The 22,532-nt window shown below is 36.8% G+C and overlaps 1 protein-coding gene across 1 annotated transcript in view; it reads right to left on the minus strand.

Annotated features, from left to right (window-relative positions):
* Positions 1-22,532, minus strand: part of LOC121320810 (collagen alpha-1(IV) chain-like) — a 70,587-nt gene that overhangs the window by 43,559 nt on the left and 4,496 nt on the right. The window contains exon 2 of the mRNA XM_041259462.1: positions 5,517-5,567. Coding sequence (XP_041115396.1) covers positions 5,517-5,567 — 51 coding nt within the window. The remainder of the gene's footprint in view (positions 1-5,516; positions 5,568-22,532) is intronic.

The following is a 22,532-nucleotide window of genomic DNA, read 5'->3' on the forward strand; positions in this document are numbered from 1 at the left end:
GACAATAAAATGAATCCAGTAAAGAATAAAGAAGGAGTGAAAACTAAAAGAAAATGTCACACTAAAAGATCATAAAACATTTAAGAAGCATATATTTAAGGAAAATAATCTTTTTTACTATTTTGAGTACAAGTTTAATTCACAATCTGTCTGGCAATCATAGCCATTTTTAAAAATAAAATATGGGTTGGGTTAAATATCCAGATTTTTATGAAAGTCACACAGGACTCTTTTTGGTTTCTGCATTTTTAATTGTTTTACATGGTAAGGATGTAGAAAAATGTCAAATTGTTGTGGGCTTCTGTTCTCACCAATACAAAGCTCAAAACTTCCAGATGCTAAAACAAAGTCACATTATAGTAGCAGTGGGGATCTGCTGGTATTCTACCTGGGAACTAGGCCTGGCTACATGATCAATATCATTTATTATTTCACTGGATGCATTTGTTTTGTGTCTGACTGCCTTATTATGACTTTATCAGATTATTTATTATTTCAATACCAGGTCCAACATTTATTTTCTGTGTAATGTTTTTTTTTTTAAGATATCGATCCCATGAAATCAAGAAATAAGCAGCTGTGCATGTGGGTGAATAATATATATTCTGATATATTAAACACAGTCCAATAGGGAACCCTCACCTCACCAAATTTTGTAATCTTGAGGCCTTTAACTGTGCTGTGTTTTGAAGCTATTTTAAGAAATGTAAATGACATTGCATAGCAGTTTGAGTCAGCGCTTGCTTTACTATGAGATTAGTAACACTTTAATAAAACTGGAGGGTCCACAACCTTATAGTATGTGTAATTAGGAGCCTAGTCAATTGTGGAATGGTTCAGCCTGCCGCAAGATTGCAGTTTTATGTTCATCCCTATTATAAATACTTTGGAATACTTTGGTAGAATTCAATTTCTCCAGAATTATTTTCATTCAGTACAATACTGGATATACCAGTACTACTGAGGCTGTCTGCTGTGAATGTAATCTGGATCTCAGTAATATGTCAGACTTTTCCACTCAAGAGGGAGGGGATGTCTGGGAATAACAAGTGCAGGAGAATCTGAGATTACCAAGTTTTAGATGACTTTTAGAAGTGTCATGGTTTGATGGATTATGTTTTAAACTGCAGAGCAGAACAGAAATGCCTAAAAAAGGCATGTTGAAATGCGATTGTAATGTGATTCTAGTTCTCTGACTGCAAAGAAATGTAAGCAGAGTGGATTCTGCCCTCTATGGAAATACAGGAGGCTCATTCTCACTGAATCCCCTACCCAGAGAGGCATTTCCTTTTTAAAATCTTCAATTATACAGTAAATGCTTCTGAAAATTGAATGCAATTGGAGTAAATTATTGTACAAGCTTCTGATATCTTCCATCACACTTCCTCTGTCTTGTTCAAGTTTTATCAGTGAAGTTTCATTAAAGTGAAACACTTTGATGTTACAGAAAGCATGAAGACAGTTTTTTCATTGTAGAGAATCATATTAAACCATGAAAAGAATGTTTACTTCTCTGACCATACATGGTGTGTTAATGAGAGCCAATGGCAGGCATTAGTCATACTGCAAGCTTTTCTGTTCAAGAACCAGATGCTGGGTGTTCTTTGTGCCAGCTGCCTTCCACTGCCATATATTAAATAATACACTCCATCTTTTACTTTCAAGAGACTCAACAAGGCACAGGAATACCTAAAAAAACAACTCACTTATAAGGGTAAATCTTGTCTAGCACATTCACCTTATTAGAATTTTCTCAACCTGTAAAATCACTCTTTATGTTAGTCTTGATTTTTTGACATTATGGAGATAAACATCATATTGCAGTACCTCTCCAGACAATAAATGGTTTCAAATATGTTTATATTTCTAGTGTACTTAAAAAAAAAATGCAGTTCCTAAATTACAATACCAGTAGATGTGTAAATATGTATTTTGTACATTTTATTTTTGTTCATGTATAGTTAATACATATTAAATAAGTAGGTAAGTTAATGAATCAATAAACACATACTGCAGCAATTCCTTTGAGTGCATTTTAAGTGTCAGTAGGATAAATATGACTAGTTCTTAAGTAACCATCCATACTCACTTAATTACAGAAAGCTTTCAAAATACCAGTGACGACTAATGTGGAACTATACTTTAAGTGTTTCTAAATACTGACGTAAGTGTGATTTGGCAGGAGAGGGGAGTCTGCTACATGCTTTGTTTCTGTAAATGTTTCATTAAACTAGACCGCAAAAAACTTGCTGTATTAAAAACGATACTGTCATCCTGGAAATGTCCAGGTGGATCGCCCCCAGTCAGGATCATTTGTCAAGTCGTGTTTTGCTGTTCACAGCTGTCTCTGCCCTTCAGAGGAATGATGTAACAGTTGGACCCAAAACCTTTCCTTGCTCTGCTGCCAGTCTTTGAAACAGCCATTTCGTGGAAAATCTGACCAAACCGCATTCCATTGTAACTAGCAGGTACAGTACCATGAAAAAGTATTTGCCCCCTGTCTGATTTTCTGCATTTCTGAATATTTCTGATACTGAATGTTATCAGATCTTCAACCAAAATCTAACATTAGATAAAAGGGACCCTGAGTGAACAAATAACACAAAATTTTGATACTTATTTCATTTATTTATTAAAAAAACGTTATGCAACACCCAATGCCCCGTGTGAAAAAGTAACTGGTTACTCCACCTTTAGCAGCAATAACTGCAACCAAACACTTCCTGTAGTTATTGATCAGTCTCTCACAGCACCGTAGAGGAATTTTGGCCCACTCCTTCATGCAAAACTGCTTCAACTCAGTGACATTTGTGGGTTTTCAAGCATAAACTTCTTGTTTAGGTCTGGCCATAGACTAGGCCATTCCAAAACTTAAAATTTCTTGTTCATCAACCATTCTAATGTAGACTTGCTTGTGTGTTTTGGATCATTGCCTTGCTGCATGACCCAGCTGCGCTTAAGTTTCAGCTCACAGATAGATGGCCTGACATTCTCCTGCAGAATTCTCCAATACAAAGCAGAATTCATGGTTCCTTCAATAATGGCATGTCGTCCAGGTCCTGATGCAGCAAAGTATCCCCAAATCATGACACTACCACCACCATGCTTGATCGTTGGTATGAGGTTCTTACTGTGGAATGCAGTGTTTGGTTTTCGCCAGACACAGCGGGCCTATGTTGGCCAAAAAGGTCCACTTTTGACTCATCTGCCCATAGAACATTGTTCCAGAAGGATCACCCAGGTGCTTTTTGGCAAACTTGAGACGAGCACAATCTTCTTAGTGAGCAGTGGTTTCTGCCTTGCTACTCTGCCATGAATCCCATTTTTGCCCAGTGTCTTTCTGATGGTGGAGTCATGAACACTGACAGCCGAGGCGAGAGAGGTCTATAGATCCTGGGATGTTGTTCTAGGGTTCTTTATGACTTCCTGGGCAATTTAATGTCTTGCTCTTGGAGAGATTTTGGCAGGACAGCCACTCCTGGGAAGATTCACTACTGTCCCAAACTTTCTCCATTTGGACAATATGGCTCTGACTGTGATTTGGTGGAGCCCCAGAGCCTTAGAAATGGCTCTGTAACCCTATCCAGACTGAAAGGTTTCAACAACTTTTTTTTCTGGAGATCTTCAGGAATTTCTTTTGATCGTGGCATGATGTGCCTCTAGAACCTGTGTGCTGACAGCTTCACTAGGATGGTCAGGGCCAGTTAGTCAGATTTATATTGGGCAGGGCTGGGCCAAATCAGGCCTGATTGTTAATCAAAGTACTCAAACAGCTGACCCTAACTATCCCTTTAATTGGGTTGAGTTAACTAGGGGGAGGCAATAACTTTTTCACACCTGAAGATTGCATGTTTGATTATCTTGCACACCAAACAAATGAAAGAAGCACCAAACTTTGGTGTCATTTTTTTCTCTCAGACTTAAAAGATCTGACCAAGTTCAATGTGAAAATGTGCAAAAATGCAGAGCATCAGACAGGGGGCAAATTCTTTTTCACAGTACTGTAGATGCACCCTGTATATATTACAGAATATAAATCCAATGTGTCATGTACATAACTTACACATCACTAAATGTGAGGGACAATCATTTTATACACCCAGTTACAACTACATATGGCAGGTGTTTCCATGTGTATGTATGTATGCTTCTGTGTATGTATGCATGTTGTTAACAACACAAGTAAGTATCCAGAAGGTAAAAGTGCTTGTCATTTATATATTATTTTTCCACATTATGTAATACTGTTACATATAATTTGCTACTTTTTTTTGTCTGAAATAGAACAATTAATTACATTGGATGTATGTTTTAGCTAACTCATATATTGTAAAATATTTTTGATTGGACTACACGTACCTGTCATTAGCTCAGAATACTGAAAAGAGGAGTTCAAAACTTCTGAATACATTTAATGTAGTTTGATGCACTGCGATGCAACAGCTCATTTTCTAGAATGTCCAGGCCATAATGGAAAACAGAAGGCTTTGTGAAGGGGAAACAACCGTTGTTTTTTGGGTTTTTTTTTTAACCTGTATTAGAATTCTGTCACTACCTTGTGATTCATGCCCTGAGGTATCACTGACATTCTAGAATTAATTCTGTCACTACCTTGTGATTCATGCCCTGAGGTATCACTGACATTCTAGAATTAATTCTGTCACTACCTTGTGATTCATGCCCTGAGGTATCACTGACATTCTAGAATTAATTCTGTCACTACCTTGTGATTCATGTCCTGAGGTATCAATGGCATTGTAGAAGCAATTCTGTAACCTATACAATAATGTGTATTACAGTGTGTAGTCATTTGTATTTTTTATGTCAACAGCATAGACAAAAGTTTGGTTTACTTTATATCACATTTGGTATTTAGAAATGGCTATGCATTATAAGTACGGCGTCTGATTTTCGGGTGATTTTTTTTTTTTCAAAATTCAGGTGAATGCTTTTTTTAAAAATCGGGTAGAATTATTTAATGAAAAAAAATCGGGTGAAACCGGCTGGATTTTTATTTACATATAATCAAGAAAGAATAAACATTTGTGTAGAAATTGGGTTTTATTTAGAAAGAAATAAACAAATTCTTAAGCACAAAGTTTAAATCCCCAATGTATGTATATTTCCACACATTGAGATATACAAACATTTGATAACATCTATCTCCCCCCCTCTCTCTTTCTCTCTCTCTCACACATACACACACACTGTATATGGAGGCATTTCTCAAGTTTTATTTTGTAGTGGACTTGCAAGTATAATTGCACACAGAACATACAGGAAAACAAAACAACTTTACTCCATGCTGTTTTACAAAGTGAAACGATCGACTGTTACATCTAAATGCTCTTGGCTTAAACACACACTCACAAAACAAATAACTGGGAAGAAAAGTGTTCAAAAAAGCAAAAATCGAGTAAAACCGGAAAATCATACGCCCTAATTATAAGCCACATTAATGTACAGGTTACAGGGTAGCTTCTACAATAATTTATTATAAAACATGATATGCTTACCTTTTGTCCTTTCACTCCACTGCAGTCACATTTTCCACAACCACTGCACCCCTGAAAAAACAATAAACAAAATATTTTTAAAAAAATAGTTCACATTCCCCTTAGAGAATGGGTGTGATCTACTAAGAATAAGAGCACAATTCCAATAAGCAGGTGGTGAGTGTCCCATTCACTATGTAGGACAAATAAAAAGGCATGTGAGGGGTTAAGACATGATTTATATTAGCAGTGCTAAACAATCCCTGAAGAAAACAGAATTCCAGTCAAAAGGCTACAGAGAGCTTCACAATACCCATGTACCCAATATCAAATGTGAGAACTAAGGGCTTCTGTCTAGTGTCTCTTAAATACAAGCAAGCTCCTATCTCTGGAAGGAACAAGGCTGCAAACACTATTACAAATAACAGGGGCAAACAATAAAGCATGTACTTCTTATATTTATTTTCAAAGTTGACCAATCAAGTAAAACACCATTGTAGCAATGAAGCAAAATAAGTGTGTCCTATCACCACTAGGTGGCAGAAATTAACTTCAGCCGACAGGATTCAGATTTTCAAACTGCTTAAAACTCACAAAAACAAGGGCTCACATTCTACAGGATAGGAAGGTACATCCCCCTATCATTAACAAAAGTGATGCAAGTGAAACCTAAGAGATAAATAACTCAGTGGGAATGCCCTTGCACATTGCCATTCTTCAATCTTTTCATCCTGGAAAAAAGAACGGACTTGATTGAAGTCTATAAAATCCTTAGTGGTCTAGATAAAATTACCCAAGACACTACTTCACATTTAGCACAGAGGGCTTAAATGGAAGCTGAATAAAAGTTAGTTTAAAATGGAAGTTTGTTGCACAGAGAGTTCTAAATGCACAGAACAGCCTACCAGGTGACATACAGTAGTAAGTGTATGTAAAAAACCACTAGATTCTGTCCTAGTGAATTAGTTACATCTATTTAGGGTAAATGGTGTGCTAACAAGGAACGAGCCTTGATGTGCAGAACGGCCTTTTCTCATTCCCAAAGTTTTCTTATGTTCTTATTATTTCAGTTCTTATAACCATTTCCTTTTTCATGTATGCTGTTTAACATGTTTAGAAACGCATTGTTCTTTGGATGACTGTTAAAGTCGTTCACAGCCTGGGAAACGTGCTCGAGATGAGACAGACAGCTGTTTCCTTACATTGGGAACCAAGCCAGTGAAGGATTTTGGCACATCAGCTGAAACATGACTCGCTACAGAATCTTTTGGAACCCTCTGTATTCTTACCATGTTGCTCCAACTGGAACAGTATGTCATTTTGAAAAGAATATTCTCACAATGTTGGTTTCTGCTACCCTTTATACTGAAACGACAATAATTCACCTCTGTGGGAAAACACATTTACAGTATGGAGAGTTGAAGGGCAGCAGTTATTAGACCCAATTAGTTCAAATAAAAGAGTAATAATAAGCAAATACCTTTCCATACATTTATATAAATTGTGGCATTAAACTCTAAATTGCTAAAAACAGTGATCCCCAGTAAGTAAGCAACCCAGGTGGTACTAAAATAAACTGTTAAAGTAACTGTGAAGTAAAAGATACTGAACATAACAAAAGGATTTAGTATAAACGTCTGAAGTGTGTACAACTTTAAACTTGACACCTCAAGTGTAGTATGACATATGGTCTGACAGCTAAATTGTCCACAGGGGCCTTATTACAAAATTAACAGACAGTGATAGAGACAGACAAAACAGTGAGCAGAAACCAAGATGTCTCCATGTCATTGCTTTCCGAGTGACTTACTGTAAATGTCACTTAACAGATGCTTATCTATCTGATATCGTTCATTTATAGTCAGTTATGATAAAGTATGTGATGTGTTCTTAGCAATCAACAGAGTTGGCTGCTGGTTCCAGCAAATAAGAGAATCATATTAAAGAATCACTTGTCCAATTGCCACAAAACGTACTAAGCGCCTTCTTTATCACATCACTGAGTGTGCCATAATGTTGGGTGACATGGAGCCTGTCCACTGATAATCTATTTCTAAATCACAATTACATTTTAAGTATCGCTTATCCGACTGTGATGGAAATAACTAAGAACATTCTTTTAATAAGTATTATTAAGTGTATCCTAATCTGGGGGTCCATGGAGGTTGTCTGTCTGTCCAACTGTCTGTTTGCAGGTCACTTCCTTTTCGTAATATATCTAGAGAACATCTGTGTAATGAGAGTTACAGAGTGTAGGGGTAAATAGAGTCTCTGTCTGTCTTTGTGTCTGTTTGTATCATCCATATATTTTATGACAAGTTATTAAGAGTATCGGAATCTGTCTGTCTATCTCGCCGTACGTATGTCACAATAATGTTTTTTTTATGTAAAACTACAGAAGTACTGTATTTATTCAGCTACGATGACCCTTGATATGGACATACTTTATCACAAGCTATCCCCATAATCTGGGAGTCTGTCTACCGCCCAAGACTAGTCTAAGATTAGTGCATCTGAAGCATGTAGTCATTACTAGAAATTATTTCACAGCTATATTTTCAAAAATCAAGACGTGTTTACAGGTAATGACAGCAGACAATCAGTATTGGTGTTCTTTAACTTTTAAGCAGTTTGATTAAAAAAAATTAAAAAAAACTTGTTTAAGATGGAAGACTTCTGTCCACCCAATAAAGAGTAAACTGTAAAATTATAAAGATTCTAATATTTTACCTGTTTTATGCTTTTCTTTTATTATTAGAGAACTTCTTCTATACCAAACTCTTCAAATCTAGCGTGTTTTTATTTGACATTTGGCATATGATGTTACAGTTTTACAATTATTACAGATTGATACCCTCTCCAGGGGCTTCAAGGAAATATCCACAGTACATTTATGTGGAACCCTGAAGCTACTATGGGAATAGAGCACCTAGAAATCATAAAACAATAGCGTGTGTACAAATACATGGAGCTTAATGAATCTGTGTTACTGTCCACTTAGGTCAGCAACTACACATTCCCTAGCACAAATGTACAAACATGCCCACTGTGAATAACAATAAAGCCTAAAAAATGGATGGGAGCAATACTTTTTGTCCAATTTCAACACAGCTGTTAGCAGTGGGTTTTGGGTGACGTCATGAACCAAAGAGCTCTCTTTAGAAGAATTCTGAGAACCATCAATATTATTGTAACAGTATGCTGTACATCTAGCAAAAACAACCTTCCAAATTCACAGGAATCACACTTTAATGTGTTCTGATCGCCACTTTAAATGATTGATTAATTGGTCAGGTCAATTACTAATAGATTGATCAGTTGGTTTACAGCAGAACCAGCTCATGGGAAAATTCGAGAGTAAGACAAAATAAACACCAACATAGTGTCAAAACTAGACAGGGAATCTGGCCAATTAAAAACTTCTACTGACAAAATGGTTCATTGCAATTTGACCCCTGTAATTCCAAGCTCATGGAATAGGGTAAGGGACTGGACACTGCATCGAAGATCCTGTTAATGTTTACTGGGTTAAATATTTCTGATTTTACTCGTTCTGGCACAGAACCACCACGGCTGCTGGAAAGCATGAACCTTGTGTAATAAGGCTAATAAGAAGAGGTCAAATGAATGCTGGTTCAGTATTAAAGTTTTAAGGGTTAAGAAGGAAAGAGAAAGATGTGTCCTGTGTTCCGGCCTTGGCGAAGTGGATTTAACCACCAGCTGACAGTTTACTGAAAGGCTCCAGATCTTGTGCTCATCACGAGGGGAATAGATTGCAATAAACAGATCTACTTGAAGGCTGTCCAATTAAATCTAAAGGACAAATGCACAATGTCATGGAAAATAAATGCAAACAAGAAAGAGCATATTGTCTCTTACGGGCCAGGCATCAAACCAGGTTTAACAAAGACATTATTCTCAGTGCAGACGAATCAAGCAGCCCGAGCAGAATTGAAATGTTTAACAGTTAATAAGTCGGTAAACAACATGCATATATATATATATATATAAAATAAAAATTCAAATTCTTGGACAAACTAAGATTATATAACTTAACGTATGGTGTAACAGAAAAAAAAGGTGTATTTCTCTTTGTCTTTTTTACATAAAGAGAAACTCACAAAAAATTGGTATTGTTGTTATTGTTATATATATATATATATCTATCTTCGATTTTAGCCCAAAAAAAAAAAACAAGTGAGGGCTTGGGGGTCCCATTAAGACCCCAGCAGCAGTAGAATCACATTATTGTATTCTGACTGACAGCATGTTTCATATTATTATTATTATTATTATTATAATTATTATTATTACTATTATTTTATGTATTTATTTTTTGGCAAACACCTTTATTTAAGGCATTTGGTAGACACCTTTATCCAAGGCAACTTATAGTGTTACAGGGCAGTACAGGGTTACACAAGATTAATATTTAAGCACAGTACAGTTTACTACAAATAATACAAACAGTAATGCGCGTAGGTCAGGGAGGTCCAGTGCAGAGTAGGAGGGGTACATCAATCTACAAGTGCAGTTTAACAGGTTTACCCCAGTTTGGTTGTTAAAGGCATTTTCTCGAATAGGCAACAGCAATAAGAAAACAGTAGCCCATCATAGTTTATTCTAATTTACTTAACTGTTACACACTGTGTATGTTTAAAAATGCACTATATACAACATTAATATAGCATTTTGATTTCAAGACCATGTAGGCCTAACTAACATACTTTCTAAACATGGCTGTTGTTGCAGAAGAAAGGCAGTACGGTACCTTTTAATATATTCCTGAACACTAAACAAGCAGTAGAATGAGCACACATCAGAAAGATGTGCATTTACATTAAAATAATGCTGGCTAAAAAACAGTCTGTAATTTTGATAATACAAATGTGCCTTCATAATGTATAAGTGATTTAGTTGGTATTTGTTTTTCATTAGAAAGCTGTTTCAGTTAATGGCAGCTTTGAAGACTGTGCTTGATACTGCAACAAAGGGAGCTATAACATCTATTAATTTACAAAGGCACTCATAGCAAAAAACAGATAAAGGAGAAAAATGCAGACTACATACATATCATCTTATAAATATATATCACGTGGTTAAAGCTGTTTGTTGTGTTGCTTATAAGTAGTAGTAACACAACATGTGATTGTGTAGAAATGGGTTTTTGCAAGAACTGCGTAACCGAATTTTGGGAGTTGTTTGCTGACCACCAGAACGTACATTTTTTACATTACAATTTGATATAGGTTTAGAGAAGTTACAGTTTTTAATATGCATCCACTGGGCTGGTGTCATTTTTGGCCACACACCACCTTGCCACTTATTTTATGTGATAATATTTTTTGGTTCACGAAATATCCATTTGTACATTAGTACCCATGTCACATTATATATCCATTTAAAAAGTCTTTGAGGTTCAATTCGAGTTCCAAATGTTATCACAAAAATAACAGGACCAGTAATATAATTCTGTGAAAGCAGTTAGAACTGCACAGCTCAGTATTTTGCTCTGCTTATGAAATGATTATGTGCACAAGTCCCAGTGTTTGTCTGATCTTTGTTTTGTACTTTGTTCACTGTGCAAGTCAAGGTTTTATTTTGGGGTGATCCAAACTTCCACACTCCCATTCTGTGGGCGTCTTGATAATTGCTACAGATTTAAAGGTTTAAAATGACTTGCTGTGTTTTTAGGATAACATAAAAGGAGATTGTAGACATTCACTCCAGTACTAGTTATTAAAGTAAACCCCCTGAAGCACAGACAATTCTAATTCAGTATCCACTAAAGTAAAATAGTGACTGTGCCAGACTCCTGTTGGCAAGCAGTGAGCTTTTCAAAAATGATTGCTAATGAATAAGTACAGTAGTTTCAGATTGCAATTATCTTTTTTTGTTTGTTTGTTTTACTGTCCCTGTGAGTGGTGTTGATTACAAGTACTCAAACGCTGTGATTGATTTTTATTTTTTTGCTAAGTCTGTCTGTCACCTGAGTTCAGCAGCAGCTCTTCAGTTCATGTTGCTTGTCATAGACATTACCATGGGCTTGATCAGCATAAGTGCCAAAGTGTCTAGAAATCAGTCAGATTCTGCAGGATGATGCACGCTACACATGAACCTCATCTCACAATCAGATTGCGGAATTACTTTTCAGACTAAAATAATATTTTCTAGAATCCAGCCAACAAATTCAGTTTAAAGTGTTCATGCTCCCACAGCATTTGTTACTGGATGAATCCACTACCTGCTTTTTAAAAGTACCCTTAATAAACTTGCCAGGCCAAATAAAGCCATATTACTTTAATCTTTTTTTCCCTTCATCTGCTCAGCCAAGTCAGTTCTGTACTTGTGATGGATTGAGGCTCATCTAAACACTGGCCTAGTTTATTAGTGAGTGACTTCACACAGCGCACATGTGCAAATGGGAGAAGACCAGATGTTTGTGTCACAGGGTTATTGCATGATTAAAACAATAAAAAAACAGATTTACTTACAAGACCAAACACCTGTGACTAGCCATAAAGAAGAAACAATAGATGACTTATTTCAGGAGAAAGGTGTGTTTTTTGGACAAAAACAAGCCCTCCCTGTGGTATAGTATAATGTGAAAAGCATATTTATAGAATTGCTTATCATTGACACAGCCAGGGGTTAACCTTTCCACTAGATAACACCCATAAAGGACCTTGACTGATATCAAATATGATGACAATATCTAAATGTGTGTCATCTCTAGCATGGTGAAAAACTGACATCTCAAATTGGCAGCTATATAGGGTCAGAGGTCAATGTTAAGGATACTGGCACAACAGTTAGCTTGCAGCATTTATATGTCCATGAAAATATGAAAAGCTCAGATAGTGTGAGGCTGGGATAGTGCTGCAGTACTAATTACTGTTACTGCTACTGTTTTATGCTTGCTACCCACAATCTCTCTCATTTTCAGGAAAGTACACACACACAAACACACTCGTCTTAATAGCTATTGGAACATCCCAAAGCTTGTTGGGAGTGTTGTGTATCATTCACACAGGTGATATTAATCAATATCTCAAACAGATTTCAGTCCAACTGCAGGTGATACTGGTATAATATACTGCACATATCCCTATAATGTAAATACATGTAAATATAACAGTACAATGTTTATCATTCAATTACTGTATCAGCAGTCACACAGCAGTAAACATGTTACACATTAACTTTTATAGTTTCCATATGTACTGTGCAGTTAAAGAGAAACAATCTCCCGCACATGTTTTAATTAGCTTGCGATAAAACATCAGGCAATTATATGCTTCTTGCCCACCTAAGAAGTAAAAATTAACCAGGGCTGTTGCTGTTTAGTAAACCATTGTAAGTTCTAATGAAATCAGGTGACCTCCATTAAAAGCACAGACACTGCAGTTTCATGGGTGTTGGTCAGCCCCCCTGCAGTAAAGAAGGGAACTGGGACCTCTGGACACTTTGTGTTTGTGTTTCAGATTGTCATAGTCTCCTGAACTAAAATGTGTAATGAATTAAACTTGAACTCCAGGCCAGAACTCAACTGCAATGCCAATGCATCATTCCTGTTGCTTTAGCCAAGTGGGTCTAATTAGAACATTCTCCTGGAAACAGGAGACCGCCAAGCAGCAAATCAATTTATTAGGCTATGGTGTTATTATAATAAATCCAGGTTAGGATCAAGCCGTTTCCGTGTATGTGTTTACCTTTGTTGATCAGTTAAGAAATGAAAAGTTTTAATGTCTTGCACATTACATTGCATACTGTGTTTAGGGTTGAATTGTTAATGTATGGGTTTTCTTATGGGAAAAAGAAAGTATAAAACTCCATGTCATGCTGTCAGATCCACTTGTGCAGACCATACTTATAGGGCTTCTTTAAATGAATTAACATAAACCATTGGTTTATTTGGTAATGACAGCAAGTAATTTGAGGCGATGCTGTTGGCTTACAGTAGTAAACACATTACCAATGCACTTTAACCACATTAAACCTTACCGAAATATTCCCTGGCTTATATCATGTGCCAGTTAATGCACTTGTGCAGATTGTGACTGCAGTATTCTCTCCTTATCGGGTGAGACTGGTGTCTGCGTTACTGCCGTACTTGGTAGGAAGTGAGGCTTGTTTTAAACATAATGAATAACTCTGACGGTTGTTTAGTTTGTTTGGAAAGTCACAGGTCAATGGCAACTTTTAAAAACAATCAAGAAGAGAGTTGTAACAGCATGTTTCATGTACTGAGAAGGTTGTATATGACAACTGGGAAATGTCAGTCTGTAGTTGTGTTGATTTATTTTTTTTGGTGCCATGGTTGCAGAGCACTGATACAAGCAGGTTAAAATGATGAAAAAAAAAATTTCTTGCATGTAGTTAGAATAGGCTTTTCCTGTTGCTTATGTTGGCAAAAGATTGTAACTAACAGAAACTTGGGTCCAGTTTCACAAAGCTCTTCTTGGTGCTGTAACAGTCTGCTAAATACAGTTTAGCATTATAATTATGTAGACTAGCACATATGATTTCTACAGAACTGTGTTGTTCTTGAAATCCTAAAATCCTTATTGTGAAACAGGTACTGTTTCTAAAATGAAGATTCTACAAATACAAAACAGGAATCAATTAACCAAGAATTCTAATCTGGGAGCCAAAAAAATACCAGCTGGAGTCGTGTGGCATGCAGTAAATGACTTTGTTGCAATTTATTCTGTGCAAAATTGTGTAGGATGCAAGTTATTGTTGTAACCCATCCATATGATAAACATTACTATACAGTACCACACTAGATGTGGATGAACTTGACAGATGTTGTGGCCAATGAAACCCATAAACACGCTCACAAATCCGGGCATATGCACTTGCATTCCTAATCACTGTGGTTACCCAAAAGCCATTAATGTGGCTCTCCTGCAACATCAGAGGTTATTACAGCAACTCTGTGGTCTCCCTGTGGTCATCATGATGAATGCAGACAAGCACTGGTCCTGCCACTCAGAGTTCTAACACAGCATTCATTACAGAAAATCTGTGGTCTAGGGATGTTAGCATTAGACTGAGGAAACATCCCTGCAATCACTGAATACATTGTTCTGTTGTGGTCAGTATTGGGATGTTGCATAATCAAGTGCCCCCCATCTTATTTTTTATTTATTTTATTATTATTGTTCTTCTGGAAGTGCAGTGGGTCTTTAAATCTTTCCTTAGCGTGTTTCAAAAAACAAAAAATAAGTGAAGTGGTTAATTCTCAATCCTCTTAAGTTGAAGAGTTACTGAAAACTCTGACCTCTTAATGCTGTTTGCTTTTTTTAACAGCTTTCCAGCTGTTCCACACTTTGTATAAGAAAGGTGGAAGAGCAAGCTGGTACTCCATTTAGAAATGCTAACTTCAAAGCGTAATAATATTATTTTGGCCTTTGTCCTATTTGAGATGTATTACTGTGTCGACGTTAGGCTAATTCAGTCATGATCTTCAAACTCACATTAATAGTGATGGCAGTGAATTGATTGGTCTGAAAATACATGCATTAGTCTGAAACTTAAAAATGATCTTACAAAACAGTGAAATATAGTGTTTAAATCCTGTACACTCATTACTTCTAGAAACATGTAACTGGGGAAAGAACTATTAAACAGTAAGCAGCTTCAATTACATTTACACAGTTAATATACAAAGTGGTTAATAGTGTGCAGGTGCAAGTGATCAATCAGGCAGGCCAAGCAGTCCAGGGTACTTCTGTTACTTAGCGCCCTCACAGGTCGGGAGGGAGATTTACCACCAAGAATCATTGTCTTTCTGTCACATATACCCTTATCTTTTTTTATTCAGTTTGCAATAATACTCAGATACACAGTCTGTGCTGAGGGACTTTGACTGAGACAAGAAGCTCTCTCTCCCAAGCCATTATGTGACACTGTGACCAAACAGACCTGCTTCTGCTTCAACCAACAACCGGCAGAGGTTTGGCATAACCAAGATATGCAGGAAACAAAGAATTAAAAGGGGGCCAGGTCCATATTTATTTCTTGTTTTAGAAATAGTTGCATTTGGGATTCAAAAACCAAGATTTTTGTGAAGCATCTCAAGAAATTATATGAAGGAAAACATTAATATGTAATATGGAAAACAGTAATAAAACAGTAAAACAGTAATATGGAAATGTAAAAAACACTGAAAAGTCAATGTTCAGTGGGCACCACCTGTAATGGACCCTTATTTAGAGAATCATAGAATACAACTGTGTACCAACTATAAAGGGTTCCTTTTTAACAGACAAAATTGGCAATGTAATTTAAGTAAGAAAATCAAAGAAGACAGTAGCTCAAAGTGTACTGTCTATGCAGATGTAAGTTCAAAGGTCATGGGACTGTAACATGGCAGCCATATTAGGCCAGAGATCAATTTCATAGTTATCAGCAGGTTATGCGTACAGGATTTATATAACCATGAAAATATGACTTCATTACCTCAAATTGTTTCTGCAAAAAAAAATCTCCCACGAAAGGGTTTGTTTTTCTTGTACGACATCCACGAACCTGGCCTAGGGAATCACATAATAAATAGGTGCACCTTATGAAGCCAATATTTAGATGAGTTTAGTTTATCATCTGTAAACCACAAAGTCATACAACCCTAATATGGCAGCCATCAGGTCAAATCGAAGAGTGCCATTGGTTTTTGCCAGAGGAGTTTCAATAATACAAAGTATTAGAAGTGGCATGCTTATAAATGATCTAGGAGATATTAGCAATAGAAGGTGCAGTGGCACAGACTCATTATACGCCCCTTTTATCTACAGATAATGGTAGCTGTGGAGGATATCAATGCTATTATTAACCGCACAAATGAGTATGTTTTATCACTAGAGAAGAATGTAAAGCAAACCTCGTGTTTTGTCTCAAGAAAGTACATTCTCCAGTTCAAGGTTTTACACAGAGGTGTGTCCAGGTTTTAGTGTGCTTATATATTTATTATTAAAATGTATTACTACATATGACATTTTTTAAGGGGTTATGGGTGTCATTAAATGTATACATTACTTAAGGTTATTAAAATAGTATGAAATTCTAGATAACAGGATGTGGCATCCCAATGAAAGTGAATATTATTTAATATTCCTTAATGCAAAATCGTACATTTTAACACCATTTTGACTGGCTGCTAAGAGTATGTCCTATAACACATTTAATATACAGTAACATACCAGCTAACAGTATGGTTTTATTAGGTGTTCTTCTTTTTCCAATAGGATTACTACTATTTTGGATTCTTACCATTATATTGTGGTTTCATTTTTCCCACCCCCTAATGCTATTCTTTATGTTGCTAAGGCTGTATATTAAATTTGCTGAAGTAGAATATGAACACTGCAAAACAATACAAAAACTACACATTTAAAAAAAAAAAAAAGATTTATAGATGCCATTTATTAAATGCAGGATTTCAAAGTGCAGAATATTTTTGCAGTTAATAATCCATACCCATGCTCTGTGACTAACCTCTTACAGCACTCCAGGATCCCTATTTAAATAATTTCAAGATGTATTTGTAATTCAATTAAATATCCAAGCAGACTATTCCATTAATCAATAACAATACTGTATATAACCAGCATTGAGCAACCTCTAGCACAATACAGTAGGTAAAATCAATTTTGGTACTCTTTTGACACAGCAGTTGAAAATGCCTAGGACTGAGCTCAGACGATCAGAACACATGACACTGCGTGAGTTATCAAATGTATTTGACTGGGCTAATGTCCAAATCAGGGCACAGAGGAATCGGAGGGTTTGGAATGTTCATTTTCTCCTCTATACAAATAAATCTGCATGATAGTTTTATTTTTTTAAACCAATTCCCACATTTTAAGAAACATTTGAGAGCATGCATTGCTAGTAAAATCCTTTAGTACAGTACCTAGTAGCATTGCGTGATACACAGTATAAAGAAGACTTGAGCTGTACAGCAACATGAAACAACAAACAAATGTCATCACTCGCCAAAGCCTATAAAGATCTGTACACATGAAGGACAGTAAGGGTTAGTTAAAGATGGTACAGGAGTTGAAAAAGAGAACAGCATGCCGTGTGAAAGGGAGGATTCCTAATACAGGGGGACACACTCTATAAAGTAGCTGATTTAAAATACAAAAGTTGTTATTATGAATTGGTATTCCCAGTATGATCCTAATGTATATTATGTGACACTGTTGAGAACAAAAGGCTGAATTTAAAGAAACACAACCCTGTCTGTCAGTGAGGGAAAGCAGAATAGCTAAAAATTACAAAAAATAATTAAATACTGCAAGAAAGGGATTCTTGGGGACAAATCATCCCTGACCATGTTTCTTGAACAAATAGGGTATTAAACAGAAACAGAACAGCCTGCATTAATATCATTGTAAGAAACTCTGTTTCATTAGCTGCAAACCACACATTTTTTGGCACCCTAAGAAAGGCCTAGTGCTGTAGATTTGGAAGTCAGTACTTTCCTTGGCTTGTATGGGTAGAAAGATAAGACAAAGCTTGGCGAGTAGCAAATCCTTCAAAAGTCATTACCTGCAATATACATTTATATTCGTGCTGCTTTCTTTTTCAGGACTAAACCACTGGCATCACAACAAAGGGAAATTAAAAGAAACTTGCGCAAATCCCTGTCTACCCGGCCAGTCTCACCTAACCACAATGTATTTGTTCTGTGGATAAAGTGGTGAATTAGTAGCCCATGGAGACTGCTTTGTACATTCTGACAGCTTGCTGCTCAGCAGTTGCTCATGGTCACTGAGTATGTTCTCCCAGAGTACCTACATTCTGAAAGCCGCTTAGAACCTCAATTCAAGTGGGCTTGTTGATATATGGTAACATTTTTACCGCATAACTCTTCTTCTGGTTTATGCTGTGTACAGATAACCGGGGAGCAATAACTTCAATATTTGACAACTGTGTTAAACCAAAACATTTAAACTTAAATTTCACCGAATGTTAATGGTTATATTGATGATCTGCCAATTTCAGTTAATTCAAGACTGCACTGTTTGCATATCAAACTCTTAATAATTATGTTCTTATTATGTACAAAGTAAGCAGTTATGTAAATCATAAATATTGGGTAATGGTCAATAAAACCCTGCTTTAATACCCTTGTGACAGAGCAGTGTCCCACCCCTATTCACAGACCTGTCTGGTCTGCAGTTTCATCATGAACTATTTTAACTATCTGAGCAGAGTAACGTCACCACAGTCCCCCACCCTCGTGTTCCGTTATTTCAAATGTGATATAAAACAATTGTGTAATAATATTAACAGGACATATTTACTGGGTAAAGTACTGACTAGACAGGAAGCAAGGTTTTTCCTCAGATTCTTATTGATACTTACAGTCGGCTCTCGCTTGTCTGAACCAATTGGGACTGGTTCCTGTTCACACTGATTTGTTTGTGGTACCAATTGTAATGTGTAATCACACAAAAAATGCCTCGTCTCATGATGGTTTTGTTTTTATACATGTATTGCATTAAAAAAAAAAAACACCAATTTGAATAAAATACACAGAGGCAGCTGTAACTGTTTTATATATTCACCACATAGAGTAATTATTAGGTTGGTTTCTACAGCTGCTATCAGCCTGCATTTCATTCTGACAGAATGGTTCAGATGATGTACAATGATCTTAACATAAGCCAAAGCATTATTTTCAATCAACTCTGCCGCCACTTCTACTGATACTGTCCACCTGTGAAAATCATTATTTTTCTAAAAGGTCAAACAATATAAGTGGCTGTCCTAATATAAGCTATTCTTATTTTTTAATTATTATTATATGTTGCTATAGAAGGGTTTGGCAAAATGTTTCACCACGTGTTTGAGCTAATCAAGCCCTTGGATAAAGAAATCTCAGACCGTGGAGTAAATGATATCAATAATCAGTAGGTATAAGGTCAGGCTTGCCAACATTAAGAAACAAAATTATAGCAATCAAGTGCATAAACAGTAAAGCAAGCTCAAGGTGGGAATATGAACCTTTAAACAAACAGCGAGCTGTGAATATAAAACCGCCCGAGGGCTGGAAAATATGTCCACATGTGTTTGTGATTTATTTTTGTGGTGTACACTGTAAAGTTATAAACACGCTGGTCACTCTAGTTTATAACACTCATTGGTATTAATCAAATGGAACACAACTGTTTTTCCACACAAGTCTGAACTTTCCTATCAGAAGGCAGAGTTGCAGGGTAAAATGTATGATTTTCCAGACTAGCCTCGTTCCGAATCTTGAAACACTGTAGAGCCCTTCCTCTTTCCATTGATCTCAAACTCACTGTAACAGAAGAATTAGGAAGTGTTGGAAACGAGAGGAGGCTTTTCTGCCCATCAATGGTTGTCCCTTTCCTAGCACACCCATCTAAAGGATAATATTATAAATAATAGTTGGCTTCATAAACCTAAATACAAATTAATTTAGAAAAAATGCAATTTTGGCAAATCTGTTAGGATTTCAAACCTAAGTGGTCCTGACTTACCTATGACCTTTTTTTGGAGGAAATGGTAAATGAGAAATAGCTAGTAAATGATTACCTTAAACTAGCTAGTATATGATTTCTCCTTAGTATATCTAGCTCTCTCTCATGCACTCACCACACCACTGTTCTCTCCCACAATATAGGGGGGACTGAATTAAAGCAATGTGTTCAATAGTTTAATTGCATTGGCACTTAGTAACGCCCCAATTCCCGATCTCTTTACGGTCAAATCAGTCAAACACAATTGCTGTCGATAATAAGGTTATCAATAGTAATAATAATAGTAATATCATGACAAAGGACCTACCTTAACACCAAAGATATTTTTCAATCTGGCCCTGTAGTGCAAACTGTTTCAGTAATTCAAGGTATTCATGACCATTAAGTCACTTCCGTAATCAAACATTCCTGAAAAGAAGGATTTCTCCAACTGACAAATCCACCAAGCCTTTATAGGTACTAAATTGATCCTCAAAGCATAAGAACAAAATGTACAGCGGTACATGTAAAAAAATAAATAAAAAACAGGATTAATAAGCTTAAACTTTTTTTGCCATTGAAATTGTATGCAGGATTGTGATGGGAAATGCAGGCATTGTGCAGTTATACACCGCATCGCTTACAAGAGCTACTGATTCTTTTTATCATCTTTTATATTAAGTGTGTGACAACATTATTTTTGGTTACAGATGTAGTTGGGATTTTCAATGAATGGGACATTAATAAAATTAATCATGTTTTTTACTTCAGACTCATAGGCCTGGGAAATCAAATATGACATTCTCACTCAGACTTGGCCTCACTAGCTTTGTTACAAAGGAATCACCCACGCAAGCAATACATGCGAAAGAGCCAACAGGAGGGGCCAAAGACATTAAGCAGTACAAATGAATCAGCCATGGATATCACTCCAGCCCTTTCAAGGTTTCAAGGTTGACTCAAGAACACTTGGCTGCAACTTGTCAACATTGTTTTCTTAACCTACAAATTCCCGTTCTGAACCTCTGAACTGCCAAGCTGCACAGCAGCCCAGTCCAGAGGAGCACTTTCAGAATAGGCATGCGATATACGTTCCGGCGGTTCCAGCAGGATTAGCTTAACATTTCCTTTAATATGTCTTTCCTTTAATTTTCCGAGCATGGTGTTTTAAATCTGTTAAATCAGGGGCTCCCAAGTGACTCAAGGTCATTTTAGCTGACAGTAACATTAACCCCTTTATTTGGTGAATCAAAATGAACTTGCATATCAGAGAAGCATTAATATGTCTGTTATTGTCTGCATGAACAGCATCTGTCTGCATTTGAGGATGGATGGAGGGGGGGCTGACGTTGGAAGGTCGGAAGTTCATGTCCATTTAATCCTCAGCCTGTTTGAGAGGCTGCTACCACTAGTATCAATCACAGTTCATGTGTAACGCTGGATTTGGGAAATGGACACCTGTTTGCTTGAATCTTTGCTGAGACCACCCACAAAAAAGAAACAAGTCAAATTAAAATGACTTTTTATAACTGTCTAAAAACCCAAACTGGAGTAAAAACACTGATCCACTAGTGAAAGGTGTATTGCCAGTCCACTGCACTACCTTACTGATGAGAAGAGCTGCTGTCTCACCCTGACTGCTAGTCAGTCCTATGGCTGTGACTAGGAAGTATTTTAATGAGCATTTTAATAGCAGATACCTCTCCCAATTTCATAAGGAGGTTCAGAAAAAGATGCAACACCAAGACCCTGTTCACACTTACTGAGCCGGCCTTGGGCCGTCTCTGGGCTGCCTCAAATTTCTGTTCACAGTTGAGGTTTTAGGGGGCCTAAGTGCGTTCACATATGTGGCAGAAAAGGAAGCCTAAATTGCGGCGAAGTGCTTGTCGGGAATGTAAACAGTGATGTAAACAATGCATTCCCAGAAGTCAACATAAGAGATTGAGCTGGGAAATTTGCAAACCATATGGCCTTCTTATTTTTTGCAACACTGTTGGTACTGTATTTATTGCATAAGATACGATAAAGGCGTGTGTTGACAGTGCAGTCGGTTACTGTGGAAAGAAGCAATCATGTTGGATCATGTGAAAATGCAGCAAACAAGGATTTGTACATTACATTAGTCACAATACATAATGGTGACTGAACATGCAATGTCGTATGCATTATTTATCAATATTGAGATTTACAATCTTAGCTACCTGCCCGCAGGCACCTGGCCAGACCATAGGGGTCGCTGGTGCGCGGTGAGCACCTAGCCCTCCCTCCCCCGGGCGGCTCTAGGCCAATTGTGCGCCACCCGCTAGGCACTCCCAGTCACGGTCAGCAGTGACATAGCCTGGATTCAGTCTTGCGATCTCCAGGCTATAGGGCACATCCGTGTGGAGCGCCTATACTGGATGTGCCACTCGGGAGCCCCTCGGTTTGCTAATGTTTTAATAATACAGGACATTCTGCCGCCCACCACAAATACCTTTTGGAATCAGTAATAAAATGCTGATGAAAATATCTTGTGTTACATCAAACTCTGCTTAATTCT

This window comes from Polyodon spathula, chromosome 9 (genome assembly GCF_017654505.1).
Source record: "Polyodon spathula isolate WHYD16114869_AA chromosome 9, ASM1765450v1, whole genome shotgun sequence".
Taxonomy (NCBI): Eukaryota; Metazoa; Chordata; class Actinopteri; order Acipenseriformes; family Polyodontidae; genus Polyodon; species Polyodon spathula.